At 42.4% G+C, this 14,820-nt stretch overlaps 1 protein-coding gene and 1 long non-coding RNA gene across 3 annotated transcripts; one reads left to right on the top strand and one right to left on the bottom strand.

Moving 5' to 3' along the window:
- Nucleotides 1-327: 327 nt before the first annotated feature.
- Nucleotides 328-7,876, bottom strand: LOC132542732 (uncharacterized). The gene is made up of 2 exons (XR_009553706.1): nucleotides 7,712-7,876; nucleotides 328-802 (listed from the first exon to the last, which is right to left on the bottom strand). It is a non-coding gene; the product is annotated as an uncharacterized LOC132542732 (long non-coding RNA).
- A 170-nt stretch (nucleotides 7,877-8,046) lies between these two features.
- Nucleotides 8,047-14,387, top strand: LOC103113105 (SCAN domain-containing protein 1-like). 2 transcript variants are annotated; one of them, XM_016187916.2, is made up of 2 exons: nucleotides 8,047-8,138; nucleotides 13,446-14,387. In XM_016187916.2, the coding sequence occupies exon 2, from the start codon at nucleotides 13,471-13,473 to the stop codon at nucleotides 13,915-13,917; it is 447 nt and encodes a 148-aa protein (XP_016043402.1). In that variant the 5' UTR covers nucleotides 8,047-8,138; nucleotides 13,446-13,470; the 3' UTR covers nucleotides 13,918-14,387. The 2 variants fall into 2 exon arrangements, with proteins under 2 accessions (XP_016043402.1, XP_007522666.1); XM_007522604.3 differs by having other exon boundaries at nucleotides 8,078-8,218.
- The last annotated feature ends 433 nt before the right edge of the window (nucleotides 14,388-14,820 follow it).

Genomic DNA, 14,820 nt, shown 5'->3' with positions numbered 1-14,820 from the left:
AGCAATGTGGAGGGAGCCCACACCCAATGCCCCACGCCACATAGCAGCGAGCCAGCTCCTGCGCGCTGGCGTTGGGCGGAAACCACAGTGTGGCCCAGAGAGAAATGTTCCAGAAACAGAGAAACAGTCTCATGAAGAAAGGGCAGCGGCCTTTGGAAACCTCTTCACAAGCAGAAAAGAAGGCCATTGTGGCTTTACTTATCTGATTTTCTTTGGTCTGTTGCATGTGTGTGTAGCCGAGATTCTTGTCCCTGTTCAGGGTGCCATTATGTCATTTTCTCCGGGGCTGGCTTCATGGCGGGTAACAGATGACCAGAAACTCGTGGCTGAGCTGAGAATGCAGTTTAATCTTTATTCACAAGCGGGCAAACAGTCCAACACCTAATCACCACACAATGTGCTCCTCCATCTTTCTCCCTCTGTGGCAGCATCAGGAACTCAGGAAGTACTTAGGGTAGGGGGCGGGGAGAAGGGAGAAGCACAAAACTAGCAAGGGCTAAACCAAATCTCCCGGAGGCGGGGGGAGTGAGACCAAACCAATGTAACAGAAAGATCATGTAAATAGACCACAACATCAAGCAATATAACAGAAGAAGAACTAGATCCCAGAAGCAGAACTAGAAGCATACCAACAATTCCAACCTTTGGGTCCATGATTGTTAAACAATTTGTTTGGCTTTGTATGTTAACTCTCTTTTCAGCCCCCAGGTTCCAGATGCCATCAGGATGCCGGCCAGGCTTCCCTGGACTGAAGACCCAACCAATGCGTCCTGGAGCTCCGCTTCCCCAGAGATTCACCCTACTAGGGAAAGAGAGAGGCAGACTCAGAGTATGGATCAACCAGTCAATGCCCATGTTCAGTGGGGAAGCAATTACAGAATCCAGACCTCCCACCGTCTGCAACCCACAATGACCCTGGGTCCATGTTCCCAGAGAGATAGAGAATGGGAAAGCTATCAGGAGAGGGGATGGGATATGGAGATTGGGTGGCAGGAATTGTGTGGAGTTGTACCCCCCATCCTATGATTTTGTTAATGTTTTCTTTCTTAAATAAATAAAAAAATGAAAAATAAAAACAATAACACACACACAAAGAAATATACCTAAAATAGACTTCTAGCTTCTTCCTACACAAAGACCCTTAGTTCTGTCTGCTCTACTCTTACCTTTAGGTTCCTGATTACACTTTGTTCTGATTTGTATCTTAATGACTTTTAGCCACCAAGTTGCAGATGCTACCATGATGCCAACGTGACTTCCCTGGGTAGACAACCTCACCAATGTGTCCTAGAATTTCATCTCCCTGGAGCTCTGCCCTACTAAGGAAAAACAGAAACAGTCTGGGAGTATGGATTGACCTGCCAATGCCCATTTCCAGTGGGGAAGCAATTACAGAAGCCAGACCTTTCACCAAGAAGAAAATTCCATAAAGAATTTTGGTCCATACTTCCAAAGGGTGAAGAATAGGGAAGCTTCCAATGGAGGGGGTAGGATACAAAACTCTGGTGGTAGCAATTATATGGAATAGTACCCTTCATATCCCACAATCTTGGCAATCATTATTAAATCACCAGTTAAAAGAAGAAGAAGAAGAAGAAGAGGAGGAGGAGGAGGAGGAGGAGGAGGAGGAGAAGGAGGAGGAAGAAGAAGAAGAGGAAAGATGGTGGTGAAAGGATAATCAAGGTTCCTGGCCTTAGAAACCTTGCTTTTAGAGGATGACAGGATACAGATTGCTGACCTGGTGTAGTGGCTCTGAGGCAGGAGAGCTTTAAGTTCAAACCCCATTCTCACCAGAAGAAAAAAAAAAAAGAAAAGAAAAGAAAGGAAGGGAGAAAGAAAGAGAAAAGAAAAAAGGTAATCCAGTGGAATAGAATTGAGAGCCCAGAAGTGAGCCCCCACACCTATGGACATCTAATCTTTGACAAAGGGGCCCAGACTATTAAATGGGGAAAGCAGAGTCTTTTCAACAAATAGGTTGAAACATGCAGAAGAATGAAACTGAACCACTGTATTTCACCAAATACAAAAGTAAATTCCAAGTGGATCAAGGACTTGGATGTTAGACCACAAACTATCAGATACTTAGAAGAAAATATTGGCAGAACTCTTTTCTGCATAAATTTCAAAGACATCTTTAATGAAACGAATCCAATTACAAAGAAGACTAAAGCAAGTATAAACCTATGGGACTACATCAAATTAAAAAGCTTCTTTACAGCAAAAGAAATCACTACCCAAACCAAGAGACCCCTCACAGAATGGGAGAAAATATTTACATGCCATACATCAGACAAGAGTTTAATAACCAACATATATAAAGAGCTTGCCAAACTCAACAACAAAGACAACAAATAACCCCATCCAAAAATGGGGGGAGGAATTGGACAGAATATTCACCACAGAAGAGATCCAAAAGGCCGAGAAACACATGAAAAAATGCTCCAAGTCTCTGATTGTCAGAGAAATGCAAATCAAGACAACAATGAGATACCACTTCACTCCTGTGAGAATGTCATACATCAGAAAAGGTAACAGCAGCAAATGCTGGAGAGGGTGTGGGGTCAAAGGAACCCTCCTGCACTGCTGGTGGGAATGTCAATTGGTCCAACCTCTGTGGAGAACAGTCTGGAGAACTCTCAGAAGGCTAGAAATGGACCTAACCTATGATCCTGCAATTCCTCTCCTGGGGATATATCCTAAGGAACCCAACATATCCATCCAAAAGGATCTGTGTACACATATGTTCTTGGCAGCACAATTTGTAACAGTCAAAACCTGGAAGCAACCCAGGTGTCCAACAACAGATGAGTGGCTGAGCAAGTCGTGGTATATATACACAATGGAATACTACTCAGCTGTAAAAAATGGTGACTTCACCGTTTTCAGCCGATCTTGGATGGACCTTGAAAAATTCATGTTAAGTGAAATAAGTCAGAACCAGAAGGATGAATATGGGATGATCTCACTCTCAGGCAGAGGTTGAAAAACAAGATCAGAAAAGAAAACAGAAGTAGAACCTGAAATGGAATTGGCGTATTGCGCCAAAGTAAAAGACTCTGGGGTGGGTGGGTGGGTAGAATACAGGTCCAAGAAGGATGACAGAGGACATAGTGGGGGTTGTATTGTTATATGGGAAACTGGGGAATGTTATGCATGTACAAACTATTGTACTTACTGTTGAATGTAAAACATTAATTCCCCAATAAAAAAAATCAGTCAAAAAAATTTTTTAAATAAACTTTTATAAAAACTATTAAAAAAAAAAAAAGAAAACAGGGAATCCACAAAAACAAAGTAATAGACTAGAAGGGGACTAGACAAACGCCTTTACAAGGGGAGATAATGAGGCAACACTGCTGCGCAAAACCTGGTTATTGTTTTGTTTTGTCACCAGGGTTTTCTCTGAAACTACATGCCCACATGATTCTAGCACAAGAAGATTCATGTTGTTGTTTTTTTTTGTTTGTTTGTTTGTTTAATGCTTTTTTATTTATTATGAGAACACTGCTCAACTCTGGCTTATGGTGGTGCTGGGGTCTGAATCTGGAAAGCTTATTTTTTCATAATCATTATCCTGTTTTCTCAGCCGAAAAGGAGGGCTGGGAAAACAGGATAATGACTATGAAAAAAAAAACATAAAAATATATATGTAAATATATGTGTAAATATATATATATGTAAAAAACATAAATGTAGAAGGTGGGAGGAGAGAGGGAGAAAGGGAGAGAAAGAGTAAGAAGGGTCAATACTGGGAGTCAGGCGGTAACACAGTGGGTTAAACACATATTGGTGGGGTTATCTGTCCAGGGAAGTCTGGTCGCATCTTGCTAGCATCTGGGAACCTGGTAGCTGGAAAGAGAGTTAACATACAAAGCCAAACAAATTGTTGAACAGTCATGGACCTAGAGGCTGGAATAGTGCAGATGAAGTGTTGGGGGGGGGGTCTTCCATTTTGTAGATAGCTAGTAGGCATATTTTAGTTATATTTCAAAGGGCCTGTAGCTATACTAGTGTTTTTTGTTTGTTTGTTTTTGCCTGAGCCTGAAATCTGATATGTAGGTGGATCCAAGTTACTGTCTGGGGGAGATAATGTCATGGCTGGGAAAAGGACCAGAAAGCTGAATCAGGAAAGAGAGTAGCTTCCTAATACGGGAAAGGGGTATAGATATTGTTGACTGTAAACCCCATTGATTTGATGTGATCTGAGGGCCATAATTAGCTTAGGAGCCTGTGTGACCTTTGCATGCTTCTAGATCTGAGCTCACGTTCTGTGGTCACGAGTAGGAACATTTCATGTTGCCCCAGTATCGTCTCATCTTCCTCAGGTATAGCATAGAGTATGTTGTCCATCCTCCGTTTGAAGGGTGGAACATTCTATACCATTGCTTATCCAAGTTGATGGCAAAATAGACCCACAAAGTGGTTTATTTTGTTGTTCCTGATAGAAATGACCGCTAACAATGGAGAGAGGGCTTTATTCGAGTTCTAGGCCCATCAAGTCTGTTTGGGAATCTCAGGACTCCCCGATTAGGGTCCCAGCTGGTGGAATAGCCTGAAAGTAACTAAAGAGTCATCGTTAAAGTATGCCAGTCTTTTGCCCTTATTCAGCTTTTGCAGTCCTTGCTTTGATAAGGTTAGTTATGGAATGAGTGAGAGAACTGTAATAGGAAGTAGGTGAGGAGGGTATCTAAGTCCAAGTGGACGCTATTTTATTATCAACTTAATACTGACTCACTACAGACTATTGTGTATTTTTGCTTTCAGGTATATATTTTGCCCTAATTTATGGATATATATGAACATATGCTCTGTCTAATGGGACCTGGCCTATAGCTAGGTTTTGGGAAGTGAACCTCCTGGAATGGAATTAGAGAATACCATGAAAGGAAAGGTCTCACCAGAGTGATGAGGGTGAAGGGTTGGCATTCCATGCCTGACATCTCTGTACACAGTCTGAGATGAAGCATGCTGAGATGGTACTCATTGCATTGATTAGGTTAGAATCGGCAGATACAATATTATTTGGTATGAATTGAGAGAAGCATGCAGGGAAGTGAGCCCCACCCCAGAGGTTCCAGGATTAGGAGAAACATAAGCTCTGTAGAGGAAGCAGGGGACTTAGGGTCTTAGGGAACTGTTGTCTTAGGGTTTAAGAAGACAATAGGGGAGTTGGGAGGTAGCATACTGGGTTAAATGCATGTGGTGCAAAGTGCAAGGACCAGCATAAGGATCCCTTTTCCAGCCCCTGGCTCCCCACCTGCAGGGGAGTCTCTTCACAGGCGGTGAAGCAGGTCTGCAGGTGTCTATCTTTCTCTCCTCCTCTCTGTCTTCCCCTCTTCTCTCCATTTCTCTCTGTCCTATCCAACAACAACGATGACTAGAATAACTACAACAATAAAACAACAAGGGCAACAAAAGGGAATAAATCAATAAATATTTTTAAAAAGAAGAAAATAGTTATTTCAATATTTACATTGTTTGGCAATTGGGTTAACTTTGAAAAATCCCTTTGTTAGGATTTGCTGTATCATACACACCATCACCCTATTTTATGTCCTTTGATATTATTTGCATATAGCTATGATACTGGTTGCTTTGGTTCTCCCTAGACTAAGCTTTTAAGAAAGTCAACATATCAAAGACTCAGCCTATGTATTAAAAAGACTGAGTCTGTGCTTAAAAAAGTTTGAGACATTCAATCAGTTTTTCCCCCTCTCATATTACTTAGTGATTTATATTACTATAGATTAATAGGAGTGTACATAAGCACCATTCCCACCACCAAATGACTGCGTCCCATCCCATTCCCCATGAAGCTGAATTCCACCCTCACCCTCCACTCAGGGTTTCTACTTTGGTGCCCTACTACATCTCCCTTTCTTTTTCTCTCTCGCCCTCATATCTGAAATTAAAAGGGGAAAAAAAAGGTCTGCTGGGCTCAGTAGAATTGTGCAGGTACAAAGGGGGAAGCAAAAAAGTAAGAGTCTAAAGGGAATGGTGGTATCACATAGGCACAAAGCCCAGGAGCAGAAAACAAAACAAACCTCTAAGAGGGGAATTCCTCTGGGACACACAGTATGAAGCAGTGCTCAGCTCTGGTTTATGGTGGTGCTAGGGACTGAACTTGGGACCTTGGAGCCTAAGGGTTGCAAATCTTTGGCATAACCATTATACTATGTCCCTGGTCCCATTATTTATTTTTTAAAGATGTACTTATTCAATGTCACTGCAGGAGGGAGTGGACAGAGAAGGAAAGAGAGAGAGATGGCTGGGAAGACAGCATAATGGTTGTGCAAAATACTTTCATGTCTGAGGCTCTGAGGTCCCGGGTTCAATCCCCAGCACCATCATAAGCCAGAACAGAGCAGTGCTATGTACTTCTCAGTGTGTTTTTCTCATTAAAAATAAATACAAATATTTTTTAAAAATTAAAGAGAGAGAGACCAGATCACTGCTTGACTCTGGATAGGGTGGGGCTGAGAACTGAATCTGGAACCTCTGGGGCTTCAGGCATGTAAATCTGATGTGCTTTCATTGTACTATCTTCCCAGCCCAAGTCTAACCCTCTTATTTGAAACTGATAGTTGTGATGAGAAAAAGTTAATAAAATAATTTTTCTTCAGAATCAAAAGTGAGCACTAGCCTGTGGGTAGCGGTGGCAGGAAGAGATTTGGCCAGTTGTACCTCTTTTCCTTTAGTACCATTAAACTATGAAAAGCAGTTGTGTGCATTAGAAAGATCACAGTTATTCTATAACAAAGTATTTTAGAGACAGGTATTGGGCAATTTTCTAGCCTCCTTGGGTAAAGATAAAAGGTAGGATAATACAGTGTATATCGTTGGGAAGCCATTAAATTTTTACCCTCTTTGGGTGAAGATAAAAGGTAAGATATTACACTGCATATCTTTGGAAAGCCATTGTCTACGTGGTCAAATGCAACCTATGATATGAAATCCAAGTAGATGATTAAATCTTTATCTCAGAAAATGCCTTCTGTTGTATTGTTAAATGGGAAACTGGGGAATGTTATGCATGTACAAACTATTGTATTTACTGTTGAATGTAAAACATTAATTCCTCAATAAAGAAGAAAGAAAGAAAGAAAGAAAGAAAGAAAGAAAGAAAGAAAGAAAGAAAGAAAGAAAATGCCTTCTGTGAATGTTGGGTCTGTTCAAACATTCCATTGTTGTTTATCTTCCCAATGTTGCAACATAGAGTGGGGGTTGGAATTATGGCCTGTTGGGTCTTTGTGGCATCCTATGGGACATCTTCAGTTCTTATTTTAACTGATTCTGATCTCTGTAGCTTATACTGTGCCCAAGATTGCTAACTCCTGCTTCTTTCCCCTCCTCCTCTCCCCCTCCTTCTAATCCGAGCACCACTTGACTCAGACTGTTGGCAGTTCTTGGGATGGAATCTGTGACCTCTTTGTGGTGGATATACCCGCAGCCCCGAACTTCACTTTTAACCAGCTGTAATTGTAAAGTCCAAAAGAAACACATTTAACCTCCTATATACATGAGGTCTTTCCTGGACACACTGTCAACAGCCCCTGACACACCCTCACTCTCACCCCAGCTACATACACACAAATAACCTAGACCTAGACTGAAGCTAGATTTATTTAATAGACTGTACCCACTGCCTCGGTTGGAGTGATTGTAAGGGGCACCACACAGGAACATTGTCTCCAGACAGCAACCAGCGAACCTTCTATTTCAGTTTCTTTCCTCCGGGTGGTGCAAAGGCTCAAGGGTGTAACCTCAGGGTGGGGCGCTGACTCAGATGTGGGCAGTTTCCTACACAGTCTCATTTCCCTGCTTTGTCCTCTTTCCATTTTGCAGCTGGGCAAACTGTGCCTCAAGAAAAAAAAGAATAAGAAAGAAAAGAAAAGGTAAAGAACATTCCTGAAGTGGTAAAGCTGTCTAGACTGTATCCAAAAATTCCCCCACGAAAAGTAGGGCTGAAGCTAGTCAAAAGACCACTGTGGGTTAAAACCATGAAGCTCGGGAGGACCACCAAGGCCTAGAGAAACCCGTCCTGCTGCTAGCCCTCCCAACTTCCGGGTGGGGTAACATTTCCGGTTCCGGCGGTAGGCTACAAAACTCTGCGAGGGAGGTTGTTTCATTTTCCCGAGGTGGGTGGTACCTTCTTCCCTTTCAGCAAGAGCCGCTTTCATCCCCGTAGCCCCCTTCCTCTGAGGCGGCACCTGCACAGGTGAACGTTCCCCCTCACCCCCGCCGCCTTTCCCTGCCTCCTCACCTCTCCGGCCACCAGCAGTCTGTCTGGGTCTGGGAAGCAGGGGACCTGGGTCCGAGGGGCCTGCGGACTGCTGGGGCTGGCCTGCCTTTGAACCACACCTTGCACTGGAGGAAGGGCAGGGGGAGGGGGTCGGCGTTCTGAAGCTCCAGGGGCGCATTTTCCCTGCCAACTTTGAGTCTGTGAGCCACTCCCATGGTGAGAGGAGTCGGGCGTAGCTCCCCATCTTGCTGGGTTGTTTTAAAACCAGGCTCATTTAAGCGCACATAGTATGAAGCGCGAGGATCCTGGTTCAAGCCCCTGGCTCCGGACCTGCGGGGGAGGGGGCGGGGGGGGGACGCTTCACAAGCGGTGAAGCAGGTCTACAGGTGTTTCTCTGTCTCTCTCCCTCTCTGTTCCCCCTTCCACTCTCGATTTCTCTGCCCTATCCAAAAAAAAAAAAAACAGGCTCATTGTTCCCACCACCACCCAGGGCCCAGTCCCTCTCTCCCAGCCTTGTTTTGCCTATCAGTGATGGAAATTATTATAGCTACCCTAGTGGGTTATTGGGAGGATTGGACTAGGGAAATCCTCCGTGGAATATCTGGCATGAAAAACTAAACACTCACGGTTGCTGCTGGGACTGCTGTTAATGGGGATCACTGGAGCAGGAGAGAATTTTACCTGAGCGGCTAAGAGGTTGAATGACACATGCTAGGCACACCAGCACACAGGAAACAAGTGTTTACATACTAGACTGAGTTATTAACTGGTGAGGATAAACACTGTAGCAGGTGGTATTCCCAAATGGTTAGTTTCCAATCTGGGTAAATTGTGAAGCTGGTCCATCTTTCAAAGGCAGCTTTGAGAAGCTGTCTAATGACAGTTTGCACTGTTCTGGAAGTGAGATTGTAAATGTCTCCATTGTTGGGGACTAGAAGAACTGAAAAGGGGGGAGGGTATTTTCTATGTGGGTTAGGGTTGTTTTTTTTGTTTGTTTGTTTGTTTCTACTCAGGTTTTATGCTGGAGGGGAAAACCTGGAAAGACTTCTCCCTCTTGAACTGTTATGAATGTAATATGTAATTGTAGTTAAAAAGAACATACAGAAGAATATAAGATGAGAAATGTTTCTCATTTCTACTGCTCTTGCCCCTCAGAAGTAAATAAAAATGAATGTCTTTGAGATCCCTTCAAGTATTGTTTGGAGTTAGATTAGGTCATATATGCTTATATGTATGTTTTTTATTTGCTTTGGGCCTTGGCCATGTGTGATACACTATAGAGAATTCCACATATCAGCACTCATGAGTATACTGTATTCTTCTTCTTCTCCTTCTTCTCCTTCTACACTATAGAGAATTCCACATATCAGCACTCATGAGTATACTGTATTCTTCTTCTTCTCCTTCTTCTCCTTCTTCTTCTTCTTCTTCTTCTTCTTCTTCTTCTTCTTCTTCTTCTTCTTCTTCTTCTTCTTCTTCTTCTTCTTCTTCCAGCATTATTGCTGGGTCTCAGTGCTGGCACGACAAATCCACTGCTCCTGGTGACCATTTTTTTTCCATTTTGTTGGATAGGACAGAGAGAAATTGAGAGAGGAGGAGGAGATTAGGGAGAGAGACACCTGCAGACCTGTTTTGCTGTTTTTGAAACATCCCCACTGCAAGTGGGGAGCTGAGGGCTCAAACCCAAGTCCTTAGACGGGTCCTTGTGCTTAATACTATGTGAGCTTAATTGGGTATGTCACCACCCAACCCCCCAGTGTACTTTATTTTTTACAAGGCTGCACAGTGTTCTAGTGCGTGGCCGACAGTTCTTTAGGTATTCATTTTGTCCTGTTGATGACCACTTAGGTGGTCTCCAGATTTTCTTTGCTACAGTTTTTTTTTCCTACCTTCAGTACTTCTTCCAACCTTTTCTTCAGTAAACATTTCCTTTTTTGTGCGCTTCTGAGTTTGGAGACATTCTGCTTTTGCCCTTCTCTTCATCCTATGTTAGCAACAACTTACTTTTGCTGATGGGCATACCTCTGATTGCATAAAAACCAGATGCTGTAAGAATTAGTTTCTCCAAGAATACCTAAATCACAGGGTGTAGAATTAATTAAAGACTTCTAAAAGACTGGTCAGAGAATTACTAAAGAAGTGACTAGGACTAGGGTACAAGTAAAATGCAGGGCATCTTGTCAGTGTTGGTGATTGTTGACCTCTGTCAGTTGTTACCCAGGAAACAGATTTGAGAGAATCTCTGAGGTAGGAGAGATTATTTGTCAGCCCTTCTGCTGTGTCTACGGAGGGATTAGTTCTTTGTGAGGAAGGGAGTTAGGGAAAGTAGAGATGATTCTTGAATAGTGACTCTATCATGGATTACATCCTTTGATTAAACATATCCTGATGTGAAAACAAACTTTTCTGTACTATCATTTGAGGTCTGTTTTACTTAATGAGAGAGAAAGAACCAGAACATCACTCTGGCATATGCAGTGCTGGGGATAGAATTTGGTACCTCAGGAATTTGCAAGTCTTGTCCTCTACCACTGAGCCACCTACCCAGCTTCTGGTCCCTGTACCCCACCCCCACCTGCCTCGTTAGCATAGGATGTGGTTTTCCTATAAATAGTCCCTTATTTGGTCTAGGACCCAAACCTGTGTGAAACAAAACTTTTGTTGTAGCCTGAGCTCCACTAGTGCAATGGGAACCAGACTTGAACCTGGGTCTCATGCATGGCAAAGCAGGCACCCTAGCCCATGTTTTTTATTTCCTGATTATTTTACAGGTATTTGACTTTGTCCACTTCCCTAAACTCAGACTCAGCACAGCTGATTTGATAATCCTAAATCTCTGAAGCATTCAGAGGTGCAAATCTTCCAAAATACATTCAAATTCCCACACACTCATTGGAGGAGCATAGAATTTGGATGCTAATGTATAGGGGTTTTGTATGTTTATCTTCCCCCAAGTTCCCCCCCCAATAAACATTTAGGTTTTAAAACTGAAACGACAGCGTAGTGGTTATACAAAAGCTTGTCATGCCTGAGGCTCTGAGATCCCGTGTTCAGCCCCTAGCACCAACATAAGACAGCAGTGATATTATTGTTTACTTATGATGGATAGAGAGAAACTGAGTTGGAAGGGAGAAAGAGAGAGGGAGGCATCTGCAGCACTGCTTCACCGTTCATGAAGCTTGGCCCCTGCAACTGTGGACTGAGGGCTTGAACCCTGGTCTGCACACTGTAATATATTTGTTCTACCAGGTGTACCATTGCCTAGTTCCATGTGTTTTGCTTTTTTTTTAAATACTGCTACTAATAACAACATACCAGAAGATGGCACAGTGGCTAGAGTACTGATCTTACAAGCTCCAGATCCCACATTTATTTCCTGAAATTGCATGTGCCAGATTGATACTCTGTTTCTCTGCTCCACCACTAACAAATCTTTAAAAATAAATAAATAAATAAATAGGTAGCTTATATCCTGAGCTTAGTTCCTAAAGTGCTTTTTTTAAAAATTTATTTGATGCTGGTTATCAAACTCAGGATCTTATACATACAAAGCATATTGTCATTGAACTATAGCCTTGGTCCCTAAAGTACTTTTTTTTTTTTTAAAGATTTTATTTATTCATGAAGAATGATAGGAGAGAGAATGAAAACGAACCAGACATCACTCTGGCACATGTGCTGCCGGGGATTGAACTCAGTATCTCACACTGTACCTCACAATGTTTTATCCACTGTACCACCTCCCATACCACTAAAGTACTTTTCTTTTTTCTTCTTTTTCCTTTTTTTTTTTTTTTAATGTTGGATAGGCAAATGAGCAGTGAAAGAAACCACAGTACTGAAGCTTCTGTCAGTGTGGTGGGAATTGGGCTTAAACCTAGGCTGTACACATGGCAAAGCAGCTCACTATTCAAGTGACTTATCAGCCCATATATTTAAAAAAAATTTTATTATTTTTATTTATTTCCTTTTGTTGCCCGTGTTTTTTTATTGTTGTAGTTATTGATGTCGTCGTTGTTGGATAGGACAGAGAAATGGAGAGAGGAGGGGAAGACGGGGAGGGAAAGATAGACACCTGCAGACTTGCTTCACCACTTGTGAAGTGACTCCGCTGCAGGTGGCTTGAACCAGGATCCTTACCAGTCCTTGCACTTCTCGCCATGTGTGCTTAACCCGCTGCACTACCGCCCGACTCCCATCAGCCCATCTTAAAGTTATTTTTAATACTTGCTGTTCTTTCATCATGATGAAAGAGATGGAGGAAAGATAAAGAGTTAGCAGAGTGGATAAAAATGGATAGAACTTTCTTCTTTGGGTTAGCACCTTTTCATTCTACTTCTAAACATGGCAAATACCTCCTAAAAATGGTTGGAGAAGGACTAGAAAAATAGGTAATTGGATAGAGTTCATGTCTTGTCATAAGCAAAGTTAACATACTATTATAAGAGATAGAGAATCAAATCACTACTCAGCTCTGGCATAAAGAGGTGCTGGGGATTAAACCTGTAGCCTCAGAGGGCATACAAGTTAGTGCTCATAATAGACTAAGGTATCTCCTCAGGCCTCCATTATAATAATAATTATAATAATTTTATAATAATTTTCTCCCTTTGTAATAAGGGAGAAAATTTCTCTGTCTCTATCCAATAATAAATAAATAAAATTAAAAAAATATATAGTCCCTGTAGGGAGTCAGGTGGTAGTGCAGTGGGTTAAGCGCACATGGTACAAAGCGGAAGGACCAGCATAAGGACCTCAGTTTGAGCCCCTAGCTTCCCACCTGCAGGAGTGTCACTTCACAGGAGGTGAAGCGGGTCTACAGGTGTCTTTCTCTACCCCTCTCTGTCTTCCCTCCTCTCTCCGTTTCTCTCTGTCCTATCCAACAACAACGACATACATAACAACAACAATAATAACTACAACAATAAAACAACAAGGGCAACAAAAGGAAATAAATAAATATTTAAAAAGTCCCTGTGGTCTGTTTGTTTGTTTATATATTAATTTTGGTTAGAGACAGAAATTGAGAGAGAAGAGGGAGACATCAAGGGAGAGAGAGACACACACAACAGCAGCACTGCTTCCCCCCTGCAGGTAGGGACTTGAGGCTTGAATCTAAGTCCTTGAGCATGGTAACATATGCAGTCAACCAAGACCCTTTTGTGATCTGTTTTTGTTTACGCTAAATTTTTTCTCTCCATAGGTGTCTGTTACCTCCTTTTTCCAGAATGAAGACTGAAGGTTACCCAGAGACACAGAGAAACAGATCAATCAGGAATTGTCGTGTAAGGTCACCACCAAATGAGATGATAGCTGAACAACCAGAAGTTATCCCAATAGCTTCCCAAGTCCAGGTTCCACAAAAGCCTTCTGGGATTCCACCAGAGAGCCTCTGTGATTCCATAGAAGACCTTAACTCCATACCTAAAAGGAATCCTCCCAGCCCTGCCACGTTCAGGCAGAAGTTCCGGAAGTTCCGCTATGAGGATGCAGCAGGTCCCTGGGATGTTCTCAGACATCTCCAGGACCTTGCAGAACAGTGGTTGAGACCTGATGTTCACACAAAGGAGCAGATTGTGGAAATGTTGGTCCAAGAGCAATTCCAGGCTGTCCTACCTGAGGAGCTCAGAGATCTAGCACAGAGATTCCAGCCAGGAGTCAGAATTACTGGCTAAGTCTCACCCTCTTCTTGCAAAACCAACCTGTGAGAAGTAACCAAAGGTTTTCTTTGTTGCAAGATTCAACTGCAGTCATGGGAAATCTGAATCTCAGTTTTCTTTAAACTTGCCTTAGACTGGTTGTAATAATTAATCACAAGCCATGACTAGACCTCTCTTTGTTGGAGGCAGCTCTATTTTTTGGGGGGTGGGGGTAGGGACTGTACCCCAGAGAAGAATTTTTTCTGGTCTCTTGTTTGGGCAATCAGCCTAATGCTTGCTTTACTCTGCTGAATGCCTACTTCCCCCCCCCCCCCAACTTTATGATGTGCTTTAGTATATTGTTTTTATATATCCAAAGAGGTAATTGCTTTAATTTTCAAATTTTTTTATTCTTACTGTGGTGGCATGATTGGAAGCTTCTGTAATCCCATTAATAACTCACTTGGGTTGTCCCTGAAATATTAAAGTTTGGTCCTTAATATAAATGTCCTGTGGTGATTCATCTGGTTAGCCTTAAGTAGTTCACCTCTGAAAAAGTTAAGATAATAATCAGCAGTAAATGGGAGCTAGAGATTAGACCTGACTGTAGCATTCACTGAGCTGGGAAATGGGAACACTGGGAAATAGACCTTTGTTTTCCAAGATAGAATGTAAATTGGACAAAACTGAGAAAATGATCATAAGAGGTACGTAGTACTTACCCAGAGCTGTTTGATTTACTTTCTCTGTTTCCATCACCTTTGTTCTATGTCTTGTCTTCCTGCAGGAGCACTCTCTGTAAAGCTATCTATCTGATAGCTCTGTTCTGCATTTCCTGCACCAGGACGTCCTGACTTTCAGTATGTGGAGACCTGTACTTTTGTTGACAGCAAAGCTTGGTTATGATAGAGTAAACAGCAGCTGCTTCCCCAGCATGAC

This window comes from Erinaceus europaeus, chromosome 13, assembly GCF_950295315.1.
Source record: "Erinaceus europaeus chromosome 13, mEriEur2.1, whole genome shotgun sequence".
In the NCBI taxonomy this organism is placed as follows: Eukaryota; Metazoa; Chordata; class Mammalia; order Eulipotyphla; family Erinaceidae; genus Erinaceus; species Erinaceus europaeus.
Note: the sequence above shows the minus strand (reverse complement) of the source record. Positions and strands in the feature narration are given on the sequence as shown.

Excerpts from the sequence above, each read along its gene's own strand:
- LOC103113105 (XM_016187916.2), top strand. The coding sequence starts at position 13,471 with ATGAAGACTGAAGGTTACCCAGAGACACAGAGAAACAGATCAATCAGG.